General features: G+C 33.7%; 2 protein-coding genes across 2 annotated transcripts in view; one reads left to right on the forward strand and one right to left on the reverse strand.

The window, feature by feature from the left end:
• Positions 1 to 24,962, forward strand: part of LOC115885743 (glycogen-binding subunit 76A-like) — a 426,966-nt gene that overhangs the window by 159,304 nt on the left and 242,700 nt on the right. The window lies entirely within an intron of this gene.
• LOC115885744 (homeobox protein Nkx-2.4-like) overlaps positions 1 to 24,962 on the reverse strand; it is an 81,442-nt gene that overhangs the window by 50,469 nt on the left and 6,011 nt on the right. The window contains exons 2-3 of the mRNA XM_030904753.1: positions 24,157 to 24,436; positions 22,129 to 22,319 (exon numbers count right to left, since the gene is read on the reverse strand). Coding sequence (XP_030760613.1) covers positions 22,129 to 22,319; positions 24,157 to 24,436 — 471 coding nt within the window. The remainder of the gene's footprint in view (positions 1 to 22,128; positions 22,320 to 24,156; positions 24,437 to 24,962) is intronic.

Consider the following 24,962-nt stretch of genomic DNA (forward strand, 5'->3'; position numbering starts at 1 on the left):
ATACTAAATACAAACGACACATCACTGAACTGCCTCCTTTCCTTTAAGGGTGTTATGCTAAATTCTGCTAGTTGAGATTCGTATGATACAAGATTGCGAAAGCCGGGGTAGAACCCGTGTTTTTGCAGAAATAGGCTTCTCAGGAATTTTTTCGGAACTTTCTCTATCATATTTGAGTAGGTAAAAGTGGTTGGATTCCAAATAATAGAGGCATATTCTAGTTTAGACCTAACAAATGAGTTAAATAACAATATTCTGGTGTTAATATCGCTGAACTCACTGCTGCAGCGCAAGACAAACCCCAGCTTTCTCATTCCCTCAGAATACAATTTTACTATGTGTTTATTGAAGGTAAATTTCTTTGTAAAAAGAACACCCAAGTCTGTTATTTCTTCCAGCAGTTCCAGTTCACAATTGTCAACCGAATATTTTGACAAAATTGGTGATCCACTACGACAGAATGTTACATATTTGCATTTAGCTATATTTAATTTAAGATCATTTTGTTGACAATAATAATAGAGAGAGCTTAAATCTACCTGTAAAGGTGGGCAGTCACTCTGGCCCCTCACCACACTGTAAAGTTTAAGGTCATCCGCATATAGGAGAAATTGGGAATACTTTATATAATGCAATATATCATTTATGAATAGGTTAAATAATAAAGGGCCAAGAATGCTACCCTGTGGGACGCCCGATGTTGCCGTGAACATATAAGATTTGCTAGATTGAAATTTAACACACTGCTGCCTAGATGCTAGGTACGATCTCAAGTATTTTATAAGATTATCATGAAAAGAATAACACTTTAATTTCCTCAGTAGGCCTTTGCCAGGTCGGTATATATGACGTCAACTTGGTGACCACTTCCCAAGCTGTTGCTTATATATTCTGAAAACACCGAGAGATTGGTGCAGGTTGATAGTTTCTGCCTAAAACCATGCTGTTGAGGTATTATGACCGGTGAAACATGAGCATTAATTTTTGTATATAATATACGTTCAAAAATTTTAGACAGAGCACACAATACTGTTACTGGCGATAAATATTTATAAGACCTGTATTACCACTTTTATGTATCGGAGTTATACAACCCTGTTTCAATCGATCAGGACAATAGTTATTCTGCAATGATTTATTTACTAATATCTTTAATGGTTCCGTAAGTATTTCACTGTACGCCTTGAGAAAGTATGCGGGTATACCATCCAGTCCCACAGAGGCTTTTGGTTTGAGACTCGCGATTGCCTCCCCAACATCACCATCACTGACCTCACCAATACACAGGAGATCCAATCCGTAATCTGGCAGCATACTTGTACTATCAGGATCTAATTGATAATTATTGCTACTATCACCATACACGTCCTGAAAAAATTTTGCAAATGCATCAGCTATAGACTGTTCGTCTTTAAATTCGTTTTGTTCATACTTAAAATTGTAATTTACAGCGCTGTTTTGCCGTTTATCAATTTCATACAATGCCTGGAGTCATACAAAGAGTTTTTGCAATTTTATATAATTCCTAGGAATTCTATACAACCGTATCTAGATGAATGAGACCATAAAATGAGACCGTATCGTGGGATGGAAATTTTGAAATTTGATTCTCTTTCTGGATATGATATTTATTTAATCTCTTGCTGTTTAGAAATAGTCATGACAAAAATTGGTAAAAATATCAACAAATAATGATCAAAAAGATAACAAAACAGTATAATTATCCATCAGGTATATCATTATATTTCTTCTGAACTATAACAGCTGCAAATTTTTAATATATCGGTGGTCAGATTATTTTGGCATAAGAGCAGAACTTCAACACTATCGTTAACCGTATATTTATATAAGAACACCCCACTTTTGTCAGAGGACAAAGGGTGAAAAAAAAAGACGAAGGGGGAGTCTTACAGGACATTTCTAAAATAAATATTTATTTTGCCTTTGCCACTGATAGACAGACTGCGAGGAATTTTTGTAAGGTTTGGAATGTTAGTTCTTGTCCTAGACGAAATAAATGTTTGTGGTGAAATTTACATCAAACATATTCTTATAAGTAGATAGAAATTGTATTTTAATATATCTGAGGGAGTTTTGACATGCACATTTCTCAAAAATGTGGTATTCAATGAATTTGAAAATTTCCATTTTCTCGACCCTCTTGGTATCTCGGTTATGTTATTACTTACTGAAAAGGTGAAAACCGGGTCCCATACAGTTTTTCACGTAGAACCCACGTGGGTAACTAGATTATCACTGAATTTTCATTCTTGAAGTATGACCCAAACTTATGTTTTTTTTTAAACGATATACCCTGTATATCATTTTTCTTTATTTTATTTGTCTTGTTATGAGCTTTCTAAAAATGCAATATGATCGAAAAAAACGGCGTCAGCAATGGCGAAATAAAGATCGTTGTCATTTTATATGTAAATTTTATATGGAATGTTATCGATGATCATTTCCAAGCCAACTGGGCGCCATTTTTATTCGACCATTCGGTTACCTATAATACCTATACTCTATTTATACTTACAAATAACGTAAAAAATGCATTATTTAACTTTTTAACATAGGCGGCCTGTTTAAATTAGAATCAAAATAATCGAATAATTTATTCCATGTCAAATTTTGGTTATTGACAATTCCACGCTAGTTTCTGAATGTAGTGGGTACAAGTGCATCAAAAAATATCAATGATTCTGATTGATAAAGTGTTACCTAAAAGTAAAGCAAACTTATCTAGTTGAATCAAAATTAAATAAAATAATACCTAATATTCTGTTAAATAAATAGCTTAAAAGAATATCAGGTATTATTTTGATTCAACCAGATAATTTTGCTTTACTTTTAGCTAACACTTTATCCATCAGAATACCGGGTGCGTCTCAAAAGTGGCTTACCCTTATAACTTTTTATTTTTCTCTGATAGAAAAAGAGATTTGGTATGTTAGTACAGTACGTCTGTCCGTTCTGTAGCTACGCGGTATCCGTGAGAGGGGAAACGATATTCTCTCGATGTTTTTCGTAAAAAATTAGACGACGCGTCCCATCAATAAAAATTCGACAAATTTGCAAGTGGCCAATAAAATGAGTGGGCGGAGCGATTTGCGGTGACGTACTCGTCAAGTCGATGTATAAAATATATTGCTGTTTATTTAAATGTTTTTTGTCCGCATTCCTTTCATAGACACAGATCCAGCAGATGTACTACGTCATATACAGTAGTATATGACGTAAATTAGGATTGATTGACGTATTCAATGGTTTTCATTCAGTTCCTGTTTCACCGGAAATGACTACAATTTTTGATTTTTAAATGGCACGCTCGGTATTTTTTTACTTTATTTGATAGAAAATGACACTCTGCGACTCTGAATAAAATGGCACATCATATGCCAACTTTTGATATTTTCGCTTAAAACAAAATTGTACCAAAGAGAAGTATTATATTATATTCAAGAAATTATATTATATTCAAGAAAAAATAAGCAATTTAAAAAAATATCCATTATAAAAGAGAATAAAAACGCAGAAATGTTTACAAAAAATAACTATTCTATTTTGTAGATTTTCTTACTGTGCAAGTAACCAGAAGACTTCTTTTGTATCTATGTAATTTGTACGGAATTTTGCAAATTCCTTTTTTATTAAATAATAGAATATTTTGAAAATGATAAAGGCAATATAAATAGTAAGCAGAATAAATTTAAACTAAAGAAAAAACTGTCTTGCGTCTTTCAAAAAGTTTATTTTAAATAACTCGGCTATTCTAGACTTTAAAATTGGTAGTTGGAACCTTTGATATTACACACAACAGCAAAATAAAACACTAATTCACCACAATAAATCAATACACTTAACTTTAAACACTGCGAACGCGTGTTTCCAGGGCCTATTTCACCATAAGGCCCATAAGGCCCGGGCCTTGGGCCCGGTGGTCTGGGGGGCCCGTTAAAGGTTGTAAAATGTTCATAATTTCAAATGTAAATTTACATAGCAGAGAAAAAAAACAGTTACCTCTGATAAGGAAAATAGAATTAAATAAAATAAGCTTTAGATTGATATAATCTTTTTTCATTATTTATTTTGTTGAATATAATAATGTTTATTTATTTTTTAAAATTATTAAAAAAATAAAAATAATTGTTTTATTTTTTAACCCAAACTAACAAGAGAATTTTTGAATTTTATTGGAAAAGAGGGCCCGAATTTTTGCTTGCGCCTTAGGGCCCGACCAGATGAAAAATAGGCGGCTGCGTGTTTGGTTTGGTCGCAAACTGCGTAAGTATCATCAGCAGATGATTAAAACTCTCTCAAATAGTCTCTACCATAGGCTTAAAATAAAATATTTTATTTTAAGTCTATGGTTTCTCCTGACGATGATGGTTAGGGAAACGCGTGTCCAGTGTTTAAAAGTAAAGTGTTTTGGACTATTGTGATGAGTTAGTATTTTTTTCTTCTATTCTAGGCTTATTTGAAAAAAACATATACTTTATTTATCAAAATCTATCACCCCGGAAAATATTTGCACACGTTTAAGGAACACCCTGCATATCACCGTATCCCGCCACAATGGAAAGTCATTACTGGCCCAGCAATTACGCGTTCCTTGTATTTACCGAACGCTCTAAACCAGCGACTGGTTGGGGGGCATTTGGGGGCAGGGGACGAGGAGAAGAGCGTTCGCCCCATCGTCCGTCAGCTACTGTATTGTCGTAGGAATTCGAGTGCAGGGCAAACAAATGGGGCCCCGATCTCGCTCTAGCTAGAGAGGGGACCAAGGGCAAGGGACGGTGTTTACGGTCTGATGTGGGGAAGGGGGGCACTTTCCGATGCTGCTGCCGGTTTGCTCTTCACAGAGAGTATGTATAGTTACTTGATGGAAAGTTTGTTTTAGGAGGACGGTTCGATGTGTAACGTCTTGGTAATAATCAAAGGAAAAAGGATGTTATGTTACGAGATATTGTCTATAAAAAATTGTTAGTATTAAGTATAATAGTAGCAACAACATATTTTGAAATATTTTTGAAGTGAAACTTCTTTACGCGCGCTAGGATTAAAAATGCAAGGCCGCGACACGACACGCGAGAGAAAAAGTGGTAAGGATAGCCTACGGCTTAGAAAAAATCGTCCTATTTATGGATAATGCCAACTTGACCGTGTACGACATGTGTTATTCTGACAGTTAGCTTTGACGTAAGAATCGTCAAAAGTTGATGTCGTCCGATCGCGACCAAATTTGGTCGGTAAGCTATGTGAGTGACGACGGTGCCACACGGTCCCACCCTGCAAAGTTGGATACGACGCGACGTTTCTTTTACATCTTCATCAGAGTGGGACTAATAATTTGATACTGAAGAAAAATGTGGGTCGATTTCGGCATAACTGGGGACGGGCTACAGGATGACGCCATCGACGTTTCGAACCGATGCATGCCTCTAAATGTAAAAAAAGTTGTGAAACGTTGTACCCTTCGGTGGTGCTCTTTTAACAATTACACACAATGTTATTATACATTTGTGCATGATCACAGTGTAATAGCTAAAAAAGCAAGACCAAAACCAACCAGTGCAAGAAATTATTGTTTTAATTTATTACCTACAAATTTGTTTTCCCGACTATTGGATTAAAGTAAAAAAAAGTTGGCGCCGGGAGGCACGTATAGCCGCCCATACTAAAATATGTTAATATCTCGAAAACTGCGACTTTGACTGATTTTGATGTTATTACAAATTTTGTTGCAAATATTATTCCTAATCTTAATTTGAAAACCGCGTTTCGCTAGCTACCGTAATTTTAGAGTTACGATTTTTCAAAAATATTAACTCCCTCCCATACCCCCTTACTAACCCCCCACCCCTACCAAAAACTAATGGCCAGATTCTCGGATGCCACAGTATTTTTGTGCCAAATTTGGTTAAAATCGGTTCAGCGGTTTTTGAGTTATCGTGTTACAGACGGACAGACGGACAGACAGACACCATGAAAATATTTTGTATTTAGGTCATTTATAACCCAAGTAACTTCTTTTGAGTGAAATTAAAAAAACTTTTTTTTGCTGATCCTAATAGCCTACCATACTTATTGGTATGGTCGGCTAAAAATAGAAAGAGATGCTGATTATAAATTATTATTGCTATTAAATATAATAAGTATATTAAAAAATAAAAATTTCAATCATATTATACAGGGTAATCCGAACTGTATTCCGGAAACTTCGGCAGCATATTCTGCAGATAAAAATAAGTAAAAAGTTCGTATAAATGTATGTCCTAAAACAGGGTGTAGAAGTTTCATTTTTATTTCGATTTTTTCCAAATAATTTATGAAATAACGTCAATATTTGGATGAAAATTGGTGTCTGGGAGTTTTTTGACATGAGATATTCGATTTTCATGACTCCTACTTGTAGAGGGCGCCACCTACATATTTTTTAACTGGTTTAAAGAGTAATAACTTTTCGTCCATACCTGTATAAAATTACTGAGTAAAAAATATACATCTACGACTTTTTTAACATAAAAAATTTCTCTTGGTAAAAATTGCTAAGAGTAATGGTTCTCCAGATATTTGGAATCGAAATTATCAATACCTGTCATGACTGACATAATTAAACATGTTGACTAAATAGTTATTAAACTGAAATCATAAATTTGAAATCTTTTTGTGCCAAAAGTTCAACAGAAATTGTTTAATCATTATTTTTTCGCAGAAAAAATTATGATTAATTTAAAAAAATTAAAATTTATTATTTCAGTCAAATAGCTATACTCAACGTGTGCTTATTTTTTTATCAATAATGACATGTATTGACTATTTCCATTCTAAATATCTTGAGAACGGTTGCTCGTAACGATTTTTACGAAGAGACATTTTTTACGTATAAAGTCATGGAAATGTATATTTTTTCAGTCAATAGTTTTATACCGGTACGGACGAAAAGTTATTACTCTTCAAAACAGTTAAAACACATCTAGGTGGCGCCCCCTACAAATAGGGATCATTTTGACATCAAAATCAAATTTCTCGTGTGACAAAACCCAGACACCAATTTTCATCGAAATATTGACGTTACGTACACCCTGTATCTCCGAAACTAAGCATTTTAGGACATACATTTATACGAACTTTTTTACTTATTTTTATCTGCAGAATATGCTGCCGAAGTTTCCGGTATTCTGATAATTCCTTTCTTTATTTATTAAATGGCGTCCAGTTGGATTGGAAATGTCTATCGATCACATGGCCCATAGTATTTATTTTACATATAATATGACAGCTATCTTCATTTAATAGCCATCACTATTTAAAGATTTTCTAAGTAGAAAGTGCCTACAGTAAAAATTATTAAAAGACACTTTCAAGTCTTGCAGTTCTTGCAGAACACTAGCCAAAATTTACTACAGACCTAGATAAGCATACACATACAGAGTTGCACAGCAATTGTCGAAACTGTAGGATGTCTGGTGTCTACAGTCTAGGGCTCAGAACCGGGATATCCCGGTCCCGAAAGTACCGGGATCCGGCACTGAAACTCGGTATTTTTCGTACTTTCGGGACTCTCGTGTAACCATAATTAAAAAAAATTACGTGCGAAAGTCTTTTGATACTTTCTAGCGGCCGAAATTACTCACAACTCTTCTATTGTAAACAAGTAGTGATGCTATTTCTTATTACGATCGAAAAAAAAACGGCGTCTAAGACGGCTGGGGAATGACAATCGCTGATAAATTTGGCGAGGTCAATATTTAGGCACCATTTACTAAAAATTGACACATAAATCTTGTTAAAATTAACACTAATTATAGAAAGATTAGAAAAGGATATTGCCTTATAATCCAAGTCTAATAGAAACGATTAAAAAATAATATCATTAACTGGCCAAAGTTTTAAATAAGTACTCACTAATTCTTCATCAAAAAATATGAAAAAAGTTCCTATAAACATGAAAATAATTTTTGTTATTATCTTAAATAGGTACCATTATTTTTTTTAATTTACTGTACGTTCCAATGAACATCAGTGTTATAAATTACAATAAAATTTAATTCTGACCCAATTTTAAATCAAATTAAATTTTTAAATAAACATCCTACAAGATTGTGAGTTTTTTGAGTCCCCTACCCCTCGTCAGAGGTTTTACATATTCTAAAAATACTTGTTTTAATTTAGTTTCACTAACACATCGTTTATTTCTGTGTAATACCACAAACTAACTTATTAGTTAGTCTGTGGTAATAAGTACTGCGTAACCAACCGTTTACGAGGATTTCATTATTTCTGATGTTAACCATTTTATGTCTAAAAGATCACCGATATGATAAAGACGTCTAGACCAATGAATGTAAGAAGAATGTCAGTAAGACTCACAGATGAGAATTTGCCTTTATTCGGAGCACTTACTGCTTAATTTAATAAACTATTCATAAATATTTTGATACTCAAATTATAACTATTTTAATTCAATTTTTATTTATTTTATTATCAGTTAATATTATGCGACTTAACTCTATTCAATAGATTGCAACCCCAATCCTGTAAAAAATCACTTAAGCAAGATCGTGTATCGATAAAGATGCTTATAGAAGATTTATGGGTAGAGATTGATCACCGGTAGTATGCTGTAACACGCAGCGATGACGTTTATACACGGATATCGGTATGCAAACAGGAAGCAGGAAAATGATTGATGCTGGGAAAGCGGCTCGGAGGAAGGGTGCCCGAAGCGACGAAGGAGGAAATGCGGGCCTAGTGTTCCTCTTGAAGGCGTCGTTTTTCTGGGGTCAACTTAAAACAATATCTTTATTAATTCGTCGGATAATCACGGGCGTAATTCTGTGGAAAGTCTTAAAAGCAAATTTATATTTAAATATCGTTGTTTTCTCTTCTGTGAGGTTAGCACTCTAGTCTGTCGATATTGTATGTATTGTATGTCTATCAATAGTTACGTGACGTTGACAGGGTGTCCCAGAAATAAGTGCAATTATTTCCAGGGGTGGTAGATATCGATAAAAGAAGTATATTTTCTCTTTATCGTTTTTCAAATAAGTCCAAAATAACGGAGTTATTTTACTTTGAAAATTTCAAAAAAGAATTATTTTTTGCTAAAATTTTCGGAACCACTGGATCTTATCTGGATTTTCTTTCTTGTAAATTTAATCTACTATGTACCTATGTTGCCATATTATTATTATATAAATTATGTTTTTTAACTAAAAACTAAAAAAACTCCAATTTTTTTTTCAAAAAGTTCCGAATTTTCAATTTTTTTTTCGGGAAAAAAACTCATTTGTGTTTCAAACTCAGACGTGTTTCTGGGGTTGAAATATACTCCCAGTTAAAATACTTGCACTTATTTCTGGGACACCCTGTATAGATTTTATAATTTAATGTTTCGGAATTTTTTATTTTGTATAGTTTATCTGTTTTTAAAACACCTATTTATTTAATTTATTCTCTTTCTATTTTTTTTATTCTTCACTCTTGTGTTTGGAAAATATCACCGCCCATTCATTAGGCACCTGTCAATTTACTTGGTCTAGAAACTTACCTATTTAATCGCATATTTTATCTTATGAAACAAGTCAGGTTTTGAGATTCATTAAAGCCCTCTTTATAAAAACTATAGAGCTATAAAAGCATCGACTGGTGTGGGACATTTTTCTGTGACTGAAAAGCCATGATGTTATCTCTCTTCCGCACTCAGGACATTCAAAAATCTCATTACATTGTTGCCTCTTTACTTTTTGGTTGTCGTTGAAAACTGAGTTTGCAATTCTTCTCCACTGTGTTCTACTGTGCGGTGCTTCCTCCTACTGATTCTGCTTATTCTTGCATCCTGCATGCGTGCCCAGCCCATGTTAAACGGGATTTAGTAATCATGTCTTCAGCGCTCTCGCAGCTACCTTTTTCAAGGCCCGATACGTTTGAGATATGGTGGTACCATTTGATTCTTAACAGTTGTCTAAGGTGTCTCTGTCCTAACTTGTTTAATGCGTTCGTGTGCCGACGTTACGGCACTCAGGTTTCGCTTCCATATACATAGTGTGGATTATTATTAGCGATGGGAACTATCGAATGAATTAGACTATCGAATGGTTATTGAATGAATGATTTCAACTATCGAATGGTTTTATTCGAATGAAATCATTCATTCATTTGTATACTAAAGCATATGTGACAACCTCGCCGTGCGACTAAATGGTTATCGTTGAGCCACGACTATCGAATGCTTTTGATAAATGAAATTTAGTATTCGTTTGATTTTTGTGTGCGTCAGTGCATTATTAGTTCTTCCAAATTTTTATAACTTCGCCTTATAAATACTGTGCTATTTTTGCGTTTATTAAAATATTTAAAATACTAAAATCGTAGTTTTTTTTTAACTGACGATTGTGTGTGTGTGTGCAGGTGTCAAAATTATTCCGAAAATTTGTGTGATTTTCCGTAGCCCGATCTTTCAATATTTTTATTTTATATGGTATATGGTCTATTTTTTAATGGGAAATTTTTAAAAGTAGCAATTTTTAAGAGAGATGAGATGAACTTAGAATTAATTTTAAAAATACATATTTGTATTTTAGATGTTTTAATAATATGAATTAGTTGAACTCAATAATCATATTTAAATAATGTGGTTAAGTAAATGGTTATCGAACTCAAACTATGGGATGAGAAAATTAAATTGAAAGTTTTACACCTGCCAATTTAAAAAAAAAGTTAACGATGTTTGTATTTTGTTTATGCTAATTCTCTTACATGTAGTTTTTTGCAAAGAAATATTTCATTTATTTTTTAAAGTAAATGCCAGTAAAAGTAAACATTATTGTTAAAAAGTAATATAAAGTACCTAATATAAATAATTTTGATTTCTAATTCTTTATTTATATTTTCCTTCCATTACACTGCATGCTTAGAAAATTAATAAATGTTTATATTTCATGATTTTAAAGTTTGTTGTTAATATAACAAATTAGTTCTGTAATTATTATTATTTAATAAACCAACGTTGCCAAAAAATTTAAAGACTATATTATTTTTAAATAGGATCTAATATAAATAATTTTGACATCTAATTTGTTGTTTATATTTTGCTATACTACGTAAAAAAATGTTTATATTAAATTATTTTAATTTTTGTTGTTAATAGGTATAACAAATTATTACTGTTATTATTATTTTTATTAAACCAGTCTTTGCTTAAAAACATTAAAAATCATTTTCCTACATCCAAAATAACAAGTATTATTGCAGTGTAACAACAGAATATTAATAAAAAAAATGCAAAATATATAGACATACTATCCCTAACTAACTAAAGCCAAACAATATCAACTAATACCAATATATGGCAACAGCGCCCTTCATAATGTATTTTCTGTGTAAATACTAGCACCTCAATAAAAAAAATAATGTGTCCTTATCTTTATATGATTCCGCAAAAAATCAAAGATGCCGGCTTCTTTCATAGCATTGCCACCGACCGCTGTCGGGTTTCTCGGAAAGAGACCTACGTCGCCGGGCGACAACTAAAATCCAGTTAATATTTTATTATAATCGATCCTGACGAATAAATGAATTTCATAAATGAATGAATTTTATAAATGAATGGTTTTTACTGCCGCATTACTAGAATACAATATTTCAAGGCAGATGACGCATCTATTCGATAGTTTTTATTCGAATAGTTTTCAACGAATGTTTTCTTACCAGCTATCGAATTATTAGAATGAATTGCAACTATCGAATGTTTCGATAGTATTCATTCGATAGTTCCCACTACTAATTATTATTGCTCAGAATACTGCAAGTTTCGTTTTTGTGCTCAAATCATGATTGCAGAAAACCCTGTCTTTTAATTCCCAGAATGCTCTTGAGGCGCTGCTAATTCTGTGCTGAATTTCAAAGTCGATATTTCAGAAATTTTCGGTCTTTTCCGAAATCAAACTGCCGAGGTAACTAAATTCAGCTACATATTCGAATAGTTCATTCATGGGAATCAGCATGATGTTTCATAAACTCATTCCATCTAATATAATTTATAGCAGAGTTAAATTAGATATATCGGTGAAAAAATAGAGTTTGAAAATAGTTTTCAACGGTTTCTCTAAATTTGAACCAATGATGTGTCAAAAGTCCTCCAAAGATTGATAGTGAGCTAGAGGAGCGCGGGAGGGATGAAATGTCAATTTTTTTATTTTTTTTGCGTATATTTAGGAAAATATGACTCTTAAAGAAAAAATCGTTATATAAAAATTTGAGACCCAGAAAATTACATACAAAAATTATTAAATAATGTTACAGTTGGGGGTTGGAACGTTTGGTGTTACACAGCAAAATAAAACACTAAATCACCAAAGTAACCAAAACACTTTTCCTTGTACACTGGACGCTCGTTTCGCTAACCATGTTAGCATCATCAGCAGATGATCAAGTCTGATCAGTCTTAAGCTACTTTCAGTGTAAAAGTAAAAGTGTGTTGGTGTATTGTGGTGATTTCGTGCTTTATTTTGGGGTCGAATAATGTGTTTTTTATTAACCCAACATTTTGAGAGTTACAAAGTTGACACCAATCTCGACACCAATGCTGTAATATCATTTTACACTTTTTCACATTTAAAGTCAATTACAATCCAAAAGTGTATTGTAGTATAGGGTTGCCAGTCGTCCTCTCTTCTAGAGGACAGTCCTCTTTTTGATCTCACTGTCCTCTTTTTTACATACCAAACTCATAATCAAAAAAATATTCGTCTATCGCCACAATGCTAAAAAATTGTTAATCTGTGTCGCTAATTTGTAAACTACTCTCAATCGTTTGTACAGAAAAGAAAATGAAGATTATTTATTAATATTTATTAATATACATTTATGTACAACATATATTTGTGGAAGCGATAAATATGAAGAACGAATTTATTAATCGCATCCTCGATGACGAAACTAAAAGTTCATTTGTTATCGCTTATACCGTGCTGGCAACTGTTACTTTTGGGTCGGTATTTACATGTGTGGAAGTAAATCGCATAGAGATATATTAAATCGGAGTGAGAGAAATGCGACAGTGTGCTGTTGCGGCGTTGCCGGTACGCCTTTCCCTATCAAGTAAAGTAAAATCACGATCGCAAACCGCTTATTTTTCAACTTTTTTTCGAAAAGATGGGTAACTAGATAAAATTATAAGATATGTTTCTGAGCATCTGAAATCGAATTATAAGCATATATAGGGTGTCCATTTATAACGAGAAAACGTCAGTAATCGCGATAATTTAAAAACTTAACTTTTTAATACATAACACGCCATATTATACACGCCTTATGAACCACTTTAGATATTGAAACTTTTTTTTTGTTTTAAAGATCGGATCTTTTACAATATGTTTAATGAAGAAAAAATCGATAAGGTTGTTTTTTCCATTCAAAAATTTTAAACCCATCCCATTTTAGTGCATAGCAATTTTTAGCAATCGTGTAACTTCTTTATTTATAAAGATTTTCACATATATTTCTTTATATAGCAGAGATATTAAGCAATTTTTTTAAAAAAACTACAATCAATTTATTTCTAATAGATTTCGAGATATCGATTTTTGAATTCAGAGTTCTAATAGCGCGACCACTGTCGAACACCAACTCAATTCCACTTATTATTACCAAAAATGAAAGTGTTTCTAACTTGCACTTAAACATTTTCAAGATATAGGGAAAATTACAACGACTCGTTAATAAATAAACAAATAAAGTATCACGAGACGTTGAGAAGAATCGTGAAGCTGAACGCATGATGTACACCTTTTCCTAGAACTTTAAGTACTGACAGAGGTACTGATACTCCCATCCACGTCTCTTAGCAATATGTGCACAGCTTCTTGGTTTATTTCATGCGTTTGCCAACGTGTTTACTGTTCTCTCTTTGTTCGGTACATTATAAAACGCATTTTACTTTTCTTACATACGGAAATCTCGACCCAAAACTAACCTTTGCCAGCCCTTAATAGGTACCTATTTTAGACGTAACATATATATTTCTTATTAACCCTATTACTACACTCACATTCAATCAGCCTTCTCCCTAGATATACGAGAATATATACGGTTAATTACCCACAGATCAGTTTTTATCGTCATGGTTTTTTTTCCGATCGACGGCAACCCATATAATGCGGCAGGGTCTTATATCGCCCTCATCGCAGGAAACGCGCGGTTCCCGATCAAAACAACGTAGCACAAAAGGCCTTTCAGGTGTGTTTATAAAGGGATATATATTCGTGGATTCGGTTCCATTGTTTTCCCTGGACGCATTTGTATACCAAAAGATTTGACACTTTGCCGTTAGATAAAATGTAAGACCCATGAATGAATCAGAGTAGACCTTAAGAAATAGATATATTTCTAATTATTTCGTATTTGAATTTGAGTACCTACATGGATATTTAATTTTATAATCTTATTTACTTCTAAATAGGGATCTGGATTAATTCATTTCACTTTTTAGAAACTTATGAACAACTAATCGTGGTGCTGTCAAATTGAATTTTGAAAGCCGGAAATTGCCGTATGATTTTGTTTCAATTCTAGTTATATTATTATAAATTTTTGATACAGAAACAAAAAATAATATACAGAAAATAATACAAATTCCTGTGCCATCTCTCGTGGGGAGAGTCCTCACCAAAAAATAGGATTTATTTCTTATTTCAATATAGGTCCGATCCTCTTTCCCTACGAGATGCAAGACCTTGCCGTTGGTAGGGAAGCTCCTGGTCAGGTGCTGGGGGGAATCCCCCTAGCGTATCGCTTGGTCTAACAAGCATCTCACTCATTATCTTGTCCCTGGCTGTAGTGTCGTGGCCAGGGAATTGTACCAAGACATTGGTGCCGGACGAGGCTACCTCTGTCCGTCATACCAGGCACCCTCTACTGACTGTGGTCATGTCTCGCGGGTAGAGGGCGTGTGTGGGGGAGGGGGGTCTTGGCTGGACCAAGAGGAGACAACCTCACCAAAAACCTAAATCCTTCGATGGCGGGTCCAGCTCAAAGGGATGTGTGGCTAGATAGAGGACTAGCCATTACTGGCCTCAACCTTGGGGCATCAGGGGGCACCCCATTGTATTTACCCCTTACTTCTACATGCGGGGCTCTGTAGAAGTGGACCGACTATCCCTAGCGACTTGTGGGAACATTATGAGATCTAGCATTAAAAACACCACCGGTGAAGCTGTGGGGAAGTCCCCTAACGACACTGGAAACATTACAAATGACAGTTCCAAGGGACCAAATCCAAAGGAAACTACAAGAGGGGCGGCTGACACTTGCCTGGGATCATCCTCCACAAGTGGCACACAAGCTATCACCTTCTTCAGCAAGGGTCAGGAGCCTACCTCTAGACCCAATAAGCGACACAAGCTACCGTTTCGTCTACCCGGCCTGGGTCAACTAGTCAACTCTGAGAGTAGGTCTTAGCGGAGCAGAAGCACGGAGATACCTCCGACTGCTCCACGAAGAACTTGCTCCAGAGGAAGCAAAAGCGAAAACACTCCTCCGAAAAGGGGAGAATAAAGAAACCAAGAAACAACCTGACTCATCTCCAGCAAAGGGCAAGATAGGTAGCGAGAACCTCTCACCTCTTCTCCAGCAGGGAGAGATAAAAGCCAGGATGAAAAGTCGTCCAACACTGGGAGGCAAGCAGGGACGTATCACCAGCTTTGCCAGTATTGCTGGACAAGTGAAAATGGCGGTGCTGCCAAAGGATTTCCCAGAGGTTGCCCTGACCACCGACCAGCAAACGTCTCTAGAAGAGGCTTACACCTGGCCATCCTACCTGCTGAGCCTTTTCCAGGGTCAGAACTTCAATGTAAGGACATCGAGTTGGCGAGTCATGAACTCGAGGGAGGAGGGTCATGGTCAGCTCCTCACAATAGGAATTGACCTCATAACGTCATCATCTGAAGACAACATTTTTACAAATAAAGTCGACCTTATGTACGAACAGCTACGCAACTAGTTTAATGAAACTAGTTTTGTGCAACTGGTTTCATGCGAACTGGTCGACCCGGTCGGTAGGAGGGTTGTCTTACTCACATATTTTATTAAATAACCTTAATCCAAGTCTAATAGCAACCCTTTAAAAATTGAATGTAATTAACTGGCCATAACTTTAGTGTTAAATTTAACTGTTAACTTAACTCAAAAAAATATGAAAAAAAGTTCCTATATGTGTGCAGAAATGCATAGTTCTAAAGTTACAGTTTTTTTTTCTTGAATTTGCTGTAGGTAGTACTGAACATCAGTGTTATAAATTATAATAAAATTTAATAATAAAATAGATTAAATAAATAATTTATTAATATCGTTAATTATTGTGATTAATTACCTACTACCTTTCGTGTATGTCGTTTCGTGCGGTAAAGTTTGTATATTTATATTATTTATCCGAGTTTAAATCTCATTAAAATTAAGAAATAACAAATTATTAATGCTCTTGTACATCTTTTTTAATTCTATCCGAGAATTTTTTTTACCATAATCTCTAAAATACTTATGTTTTATTTAATTAACTGTGTAATTCTAGGCAAACTCTACAACCTCTAGTGTGGCAATCTCGTTGGCCTCTTGGTTCCCAAAACAAACTGTAACAAGAGAACTTTATTGCAATTGCCACTGGGCGTAAAGTGCTTTGATATGTTAAAACGTTACGAACTTATTACGCGTATCGTGTAACGCATAATCATATTTCTACATGCTTAATCGCCATTGGATTTTTTAGAGAGTCGTTGAATTAAATAAATTCTGTTTTTGAACTAATTAATATTAGTTTCAAATTATTTTCCAACGCTGAATGATGTTTATTTATTTAATAAGTATGTGTAATTAAATATGTGAAATTATTTTACGGTACTTGTTATATATTTCGATAGAGGTTTAACGAATTTACGATTATACAGGGTTTTTAACTATTTATACACCTTTATTTAAACTGAATTATTCAGATATTCTTCAATCCAACAAAAATAATGTCAGCCCTGGTACATTCATTACATTACAGCGTTTGTATATACCGATCTAGTCATCGAAACTGCGTGGTCTGGATTTTAACGTGTAAGGCAGTGGCGTTAACAGCTTAACGGAAAATCAAATGTATTAAAAAAAATAAAAGTTGGGTTGATACACTTCTTCTATGCAGTATTGCCGGATTTTGCATCAAAATTTTAAATCGCACAAGTAGGCGTTTATGAAAAATGTTGCATATAGGGTTGGGACTTTATTTTTCACAATTAGTTACTCATATTACTACAGCTGTAATAGATTATATTATACAGGGTGCTCCGAACTGTATTCCGGAAACTTCGGCAGCATATTCTGCAGATAAAAGTAAGTAAAAAAGTTCGTATAAATGTATGTTCTAAAATGCTTAATTTCGGAGATACAGGGTGTATAAGTTCCATTTTTATTTCGCTTTTTTCCAAATAAGTTTTGAAGTAACGTCCACATTTGGATGAAAATTGGTGTCTGGCATGAAAAATTTGATTTTGACATGAGAAAGTTGATTTTCATGCTAATATGACTCCTACTTGTAGGGGGCCACCTACATGTATTTTTGTTGAACTTTTGGCACAAAACATTTCAAATTTATGATTTCAGTCTAATAATTATTTAGTTAACATGTTTAATTTATGTCAATGATGACAGGTATTGATAATTTTGATTTCAAATATCTCGAAAACCATTACTCGTAGCGATTTTCACCATGAGACCTTTTTGACGCCGTCGTAAATGTATATTTTTTTAGTCAGTAGTTTTATATAGGTACGGACCAAAAGTTATTACTCTTCAAAATAGTTAAAACACATGTAGATTGTGCCTCCTTCTCCTTCAAATAGAAGTCATATTGACATGAAAATCAAATTCATCATGTCAAAAAACCGCTATACACCAATTTTATCGACGTTACTTCATAAATTATTTGGAAAAAGACGAAATTAAGATCAAATTTCTACACCCTGTATACAGTCCATAATAATTGCTAAAGTAACGTCAATATTTGGATGAAAATTGGTGTCTGGGAGTTTTTTGACATGAGAAACTTGATTTTGATTTCACTATGACTCCTACTAGTAGAGGGCGCCACCTACATATTTTTTAACTGGTTTGAAGAGTAATAACTTTTCTTCCGTACCTGCATAAAACTACTGAGTAAAAAAATATACATTTACGACGTTTTTTACGTGAAAAACGTCTCTTGGTAAAAATCGCTACGAATAATGGGTTTCGAGATATTTGGAATAGAAATTGTCAATACCTGTCAACATTGACATAAATTAAACATGTTGACTAAACAGTTGTTAGACTAAAATCACAAATTTGAAATGTTTTTATACCAAAAGTTCTACAGAAACTGTTTTATCATTATTTTTTGCAGAAAAAATTATGATTAATTTAAAAAAAATAAAAATTTCCTAAATTTATTATTTCAGCTATCTACTCAACGTGTTTATTTTTCGTCTATTTCCATGCTAAATATCTTAAGAACGGTTGCTCGTAGCGATTTTTATAAAGAGATATCTTTTACGTAAAAAGTCACAGAGATGTATATTTTTTTGCTTCGTAGTTTTATACAGGTACGCACAAAAAGTTATTACGCTTTAAAACAGTTAAAACACATGTAGGTGACGCCCTCTACTAGTAGGAGTCATATTAACACCAAAATCAAATTTCTCATGTCAAAAAACTACTAGGCACCAATTTTCATCCAAATATTGACGTTCCTCCAGAAATTATTTAGAAAAAATCGAAATAAAAATGAAACTTCTACAGCCTGTATTTCTGAAAGTAAGCATTTTAGGACATACATTTATACGAACTTTTTCACTTATTTTTATCTGCAGAATATGCTGCCGAAGTTTCCGGAATACAGTTCGGAGCACCCTGTATATTAGGGTGGCCCTTAATACGGATGTATCCGAATTTATTTGCACCCAGAATACAATACTTCCAAATTCATAAAAAAATTGCTTGAAAATTTTAGCTCTTAATATTAACTTTAAGATAGTCCGCTTTCCAACCTAAGTTTCTCATAGAAATAACATGAGGAAATTTCCATTTGTTTTTTAGAATTCCATAACTCTGCGACAAATAAATGAAAAGTAATTAATTGCGTCATGTTTATTGTAAATTCAACGCTCTACAAAAAATGTCTCTTATGATTTTTCGCTTAATCTATTGGCTTAAGAGTTATTCGAGATCAAAATTTAATTATCATATAATTATTAATATTATCAAGTATAGTTATTAAGTAAATATTTATTTTATAAAATATAAAGACATTTTCTTTTAAAATTTTGCACAGAAACTCTCATTCGTTACGCAGCCACCATTAACGAATCAGAGCTCTCAGTTCACCCAGAAATTCCCATACAAGTATCAACGATACCTTTGGGCTCATAAGTGCTGCCGCCTGACTGTCTGAGAAAGAAATTCTATACCATAGTAAATGTTATACAAACTAACTCACTGGAATTTAAATGGATCAATTTCAAAAAATTTAAATATGAATTGTGTATCACATTCAAAAATATTATGAAATTTTGAATTGAAGCAAGAAAGATAGGGCTTAATTTTTGAAATCTCAATTTTTTAATAATTAAATCAATTCAACATTAACCAAACCTGCAGAAATTCTCAATTTTGACGTATAGAGGAATGTCTGTCATATCCATAGAGTTCATTTGATCGATTGCATGTTCTATGTGAAAATATGAATTCAAACGCCTACCATCGAACAGACTTAACAGATGAGTACAAAAACTGTGTACCTACTCATTATATTTTATTATTCAACTAATATAGATGTGTAGTTTTGATTTGCAGAAATTATGCGCGAAACAGGAATAATAAAGCTCAATCGGACTTTTTTAAGAACTATCGGAAATATTCTGACTTAAATTATCTACTGTTATGATTGTGCCACGAGACTATCTATTATTATTTTGATTGTGCTAGTGTATGATTATTTATTATAAAAGTTGCTTTTCAAAGCTGCCTTGTATATTTTTAATGATCTACTATCTGTTTAGATGGCTGTTTATTTTATCCAATTATTGTATATGTAATACCTACATGTGAGTATTTTTTCAAAATTTTGATAATAATCAAAAGAATAAAGAATATTCTGGCTCTGAATTTCTGTCGTATCCAATTTTACCTGAAATATTCCCCAAAAACAATGCTAAACCCGTCGAATTCGTGACGCTCCCGCAGCAGGCTTTGCCACGGAATATTTGCGGCCTATAGGCCGGAGCAGGGCCGGATTCCATCCCTTCGTAATCGATATCCAGCCACTTAAAGTACTCGATACGTTCGGTGTGCGTGGATGTGAGCGAGATGTTGCTTAGGTAACTGAATACGCGCGGCGTGTTTAAAACTCAGACGGACGTATTAAGGGCAATAATGCAACGCGCGTACCAAGAGGGTGAGTTTGTCACTCTATAGATACCCCACGAAATCGTAGATGGAGAGTGCAGGAATTCTGATTGCGAAGAAAATTTGTTATAGATAGACTGATTATCTATTTAAAGAAATTATAGGTGCCAGGGGTTCTGTGTCTCTTATTATAAGTACGGATATCCAAAATTCGAGCCACATCATTGGATGTCGGAAACTAAAGAGATACGAGGTCGATTAAATGGAGACAATGTCGTCTAATATCATCCTAGTCCAAATGCGCCCTTCGAAGTTAAAAACTCGAATATTTGCCATATACATTTTTATTGAAGTGTAATCATCAAAATTTCATATGTCTGTTAAGCAAGTTAAGAACAAAACTTGAATTTTAGTTTAATTTGTTGTAGTAAGTATAAATGGTAGAGATAATAGTTACAGTGTATTCTGAAAATTAATTAGTCGAAAATTAATTTACGCGAACAAGCCAGGAAAAACATATTTTTTGGTTAAGTACTATTATATTATATAGCACTTTGTTAAGTACTATAAGAATAGATGTAGATCTAGAAAACATTTTCATATTATATTATATTATTTTCAGTGTGTAATGGGACGGTTTCGCGGCAGTAGTAATATTGGCTTTACGAAATGATTTATAAACCAGAATTACTACGAGAAAAAAAAACTTTACTGTATGTCGAAGAAAACTCCTATATCAGTAGTCGTCAACAATTAGGTAATCTAGTATTACTCTAATTTAGGACTATTCCCACCGACGGAAAATCCAAGTGTCATCTTTCATAATATAGAAATACACCAAGAAATTCACGACTGCGATTTTAGTTTATTTGAGTAAAGTTAATTAACTTTAACTATTAATAACAATTCTGTAACTAATTATTAAACTATTTGTTAAAGATAAGTAATAAATATTTTTGTTTTGTGATGATGTTATAGAGTAATTGTATTAAAAATCTGGGCAAAATTGAAAAACGAGAAAATTGGAATAAATCGCAAACTATTAAAAATAGGTATATTATGACCTCGATTATGACATACTTAAAAAAAGTTGAATAGTTTTGTAAAATCTATCAGAAAAAAAGATAATACATAGGGGGTACCATTTAAAAAAATTGAGATTTTTTAATTTAAGTAGTTGAAATTCATAAACATATTTTACAGACACCCGCATTTAACTGTAGTATTACACTGTAACATTTAACTAAAATATCTTAACTTAAACATCTTTTTTTTCATCTCTATAAAATTTTCCTACCAAATTTGGGTACTACAACTTCAGAAACAATGGTACCGCTGATCATTGCAAACTGCAATTTAACATTGGTTTAAACAAATTTAAATATTACAAAACTATTAATTTTAGGTATAGAACATTAAACATAAAAAGTTACGGAATTTTGCACAGAATCTAAAAATAAAATAAAAAACCTTGTATACTCTATAATAATTTTAAAATGTGTATCTTAACCTTTTCTATAACTTTCATATTTAACATTTTTTTGTAAACCTCGAAACAAATGAGATAATGTACTTTACTCTATCGTTGACTCACCCTGTACAACAATTAGTAGTGTAAGAAATATATCTACCTACTACCAGTTAAAATACTTGTGTTTATTTAAGAGACCAGGTTGATAAAAAAGAGACCAAATTGATAAAAAAACTTACTTGCAAATCTGGGGTCCGCTGAGCTTTGGTACCATCCAGAGGAGTAGTGGGAGGCAAGACCTAAATTTTCGGACACTGGGCAGTACTGGCCACCGCCGAACTGGCCCATGACGGGATAACCGCCGTTCATACTGCACGGACCAGTTCCTGTGATACCCGGAGAATTTATACTGCTTCCGCTTGAGGTTGATCTGGAATACAACATAAAAAGAAAAATTATTATATAGAAAAGAATATTTTTATTTACGGTAACTACTCATTACATTAAAGATAATAATTAACTATTGTACCGTATGATCGTAAAAAAACGGCGCCAAAGACGGCTGGGGAATGACAATCGATGAGAATTTTTGCGAGGTCAATCTCTAGACGTCTTTTACTAAAAATTGACATAAAACACAATCGCTAAAATTTCAAATTAATTGTCAAAATTAATGCTAATTATAGATATTACAAAATGTAATAATATACGGTCTAATGATAAGGTATAGTATTTCCGATGTCAATTGTAAATTGTAAATACTGGGACTAAATTGTAAATACTGGAAAATTCGTTTGTCTCTGCGGCGACAAAGAAAGTGCCGCAATTAAGGGTACCAATCTATTTCAATTGACTTCCGAAAAACTATAATATACAGGTATTTTTATGTTCTATTTAAAAAAAGTCATCCCGATCCACTCACACTTTTTTGAGCCACTCTGTAAAAAATATGTGTGTTAAAATATTTTAATGCATTACATCCTAGTATATACTTTAGTTTGGTACTTATACAAAATTCCTAAGTATTTTTCATTATAGGATGTCCGTCGCATTGTTGAACGTTGTACCCTAGCAACCCCTACTTGCGGCCAGTTTTTGATAGGCACCCTTATAACATCATGCACAGAATAAAAATAGCTTTAATTCGACATATAAATGATCCAAAAATTGTATAAGCCTAATATCGTCTCCAAAATCAGTTATTACTATTATTAATTAAACATAGTTGCGGCAACTTTTTGATAGGCACCTGGCACCCTATGGAAAGTGTATTCTCCTGGTCATAAATATACGTAAAAATTATATTTAGACGATTCGATTATGGAATTAGTGAAATCATTACCGTCTTGATAAATGTTGACATATAAATAAATGGAGATCATCCTTTCATAATTTTAAGAATGTCCAGTAACGAATTTGAAAACTTGTTATAATTATTTTAATTGATTAGATGCACACACGGACTACAAATAAAAACCCTAGTAAATAGTTGAGTGCCGTTTCCACCAAACAAACACTCACTTTTTATAGAGAAAAAAACAGCGAAAACACAGAACTCCTTTGTTAACGAAAACGCTAAACCAAAAATATCCCCAATATTGCTCATTTTGGAAGCTCCAGTTGCTGTTTTGTTGACAACAAAATTAGTGATGGTATAACTGGAGCGGAAATTCGCTTGAGTACTCGATTATTGAAATAACCGACATCGCTCGGTTATGAACAAGCGATGCAAGTGACGAGTTCCAAGCGGCGAACGCAAGCGATCCTAAAATGATATAAATTGAAATCCGATTTTAATGTGACATACTCGATAAAAAGCCGAGCGAATTTTCTACATATACATTACAGGTAGCAAATTTATTCGACACCGTATATATATTTATCCGTTGCGTATCTGAGGGACAAAATCTTTCGACCTACATCGACAACGCTTTGAAATAAACTAAATCAAGCGATCAAGCGAATCGCTCGCCGCTTGCTACTTGCCATTGGTCACCGAAAGAATATATATGTGCCCTACGCACGCAACTTACTGCTTGCCGCTTGGCGTTAACGAGTACTTACAACAAGCGACGGGTGAGAAACCGTATTTTTAAATACGAGTGATATTTCGCTCGAGTGATCACTCGGTTATTGCAATCGCTTGATACCCGCGAGTACTCGATTATTGAAATTAATCGGTTTTTCCCATCACTAAACAAAATCTCTGTTTCGTCCGTTTGATGGAAATCCGCCTTTAAAGTAAAAAAATACGTCATCTCACCTACCTGTACGGTGATGGCGGATTGGCCGCCAATTCCAGCTTCCTATACGACTCCTCGATAGGACTGAGAATGTCTGTAACGCTGAACGGAGTGCTGTGGTGTAACTGCTGAAGATGGCTGAGCGATCCCTGACCCAGATGCCCTTTGGGGCTCAGGCTCATTGCCAGCTCCACGCCATTGAGCTCGGGCAAGAGGCTCTGTAAGTCGTTGTTGCCCCCGGCGCCACTGCCGTCGTTGCCTCGATCCACCACCGGCACCACGGGACCTTCCCCGTAGTTGCCACCTGAAGAGTGAAACAAAATAGAAGGATGAGATAAAAAACAGCTATGTTCAAATTTTATTATATGAGTTCAGAGCTGCAACAAGTCAGTTTTAAAAAGACTTAAGTCATTTCTAAAATCAAAATGATTTAAGTCTTATGTAAAGTACGTAGTCAAATTCAACATAAAGTTCGAATGATTTAAGTCTTAAGTCTTTGACTTAAATCATTTTATTTCAAGTCAAGTCATTTTTGTAAAGACTTAAATCAATATAACGTTATTTAAGTCGTTTTTATGACTTAAGTCTATCAACGCTGCGTTCCCCACTGCGCATTGAAAGAAGATCCTATATTTTTATTAGTCCTTTAAATTCTAGTATTGAATATAAACCAACCGAGTCTCCATAGCTCAGCGCGTAGAGTTTCCGACCACGAACCGATGATTCAGAGTTCGAATCCGGGTCGGGGCAAAGATTTTTTTATTTAATTTTTGTTTATATTCTGATAGTAAAGTATTAAATATTTATTTTGATTTAATTACCAGAATTAT

The sequence above is a fragment of the Sitophilus oryzae genome, unplaced genomic scaffold (assembly GCF_002938485.1).
Source record: "Sitophilus oryzae breed Bouriz unplaced genomic scaffold, Soryzae_2.0 scaffold_41_pilon_pilon, whole genome shotgun sequence".
In the NCBI taxonomy this organism is placed as follows: Eukaryota; Metazoa; Arthropoda; class Insecta; order Coleoptera; family Curculionidae; genus Sitophilus; species Sitophilus oryzae.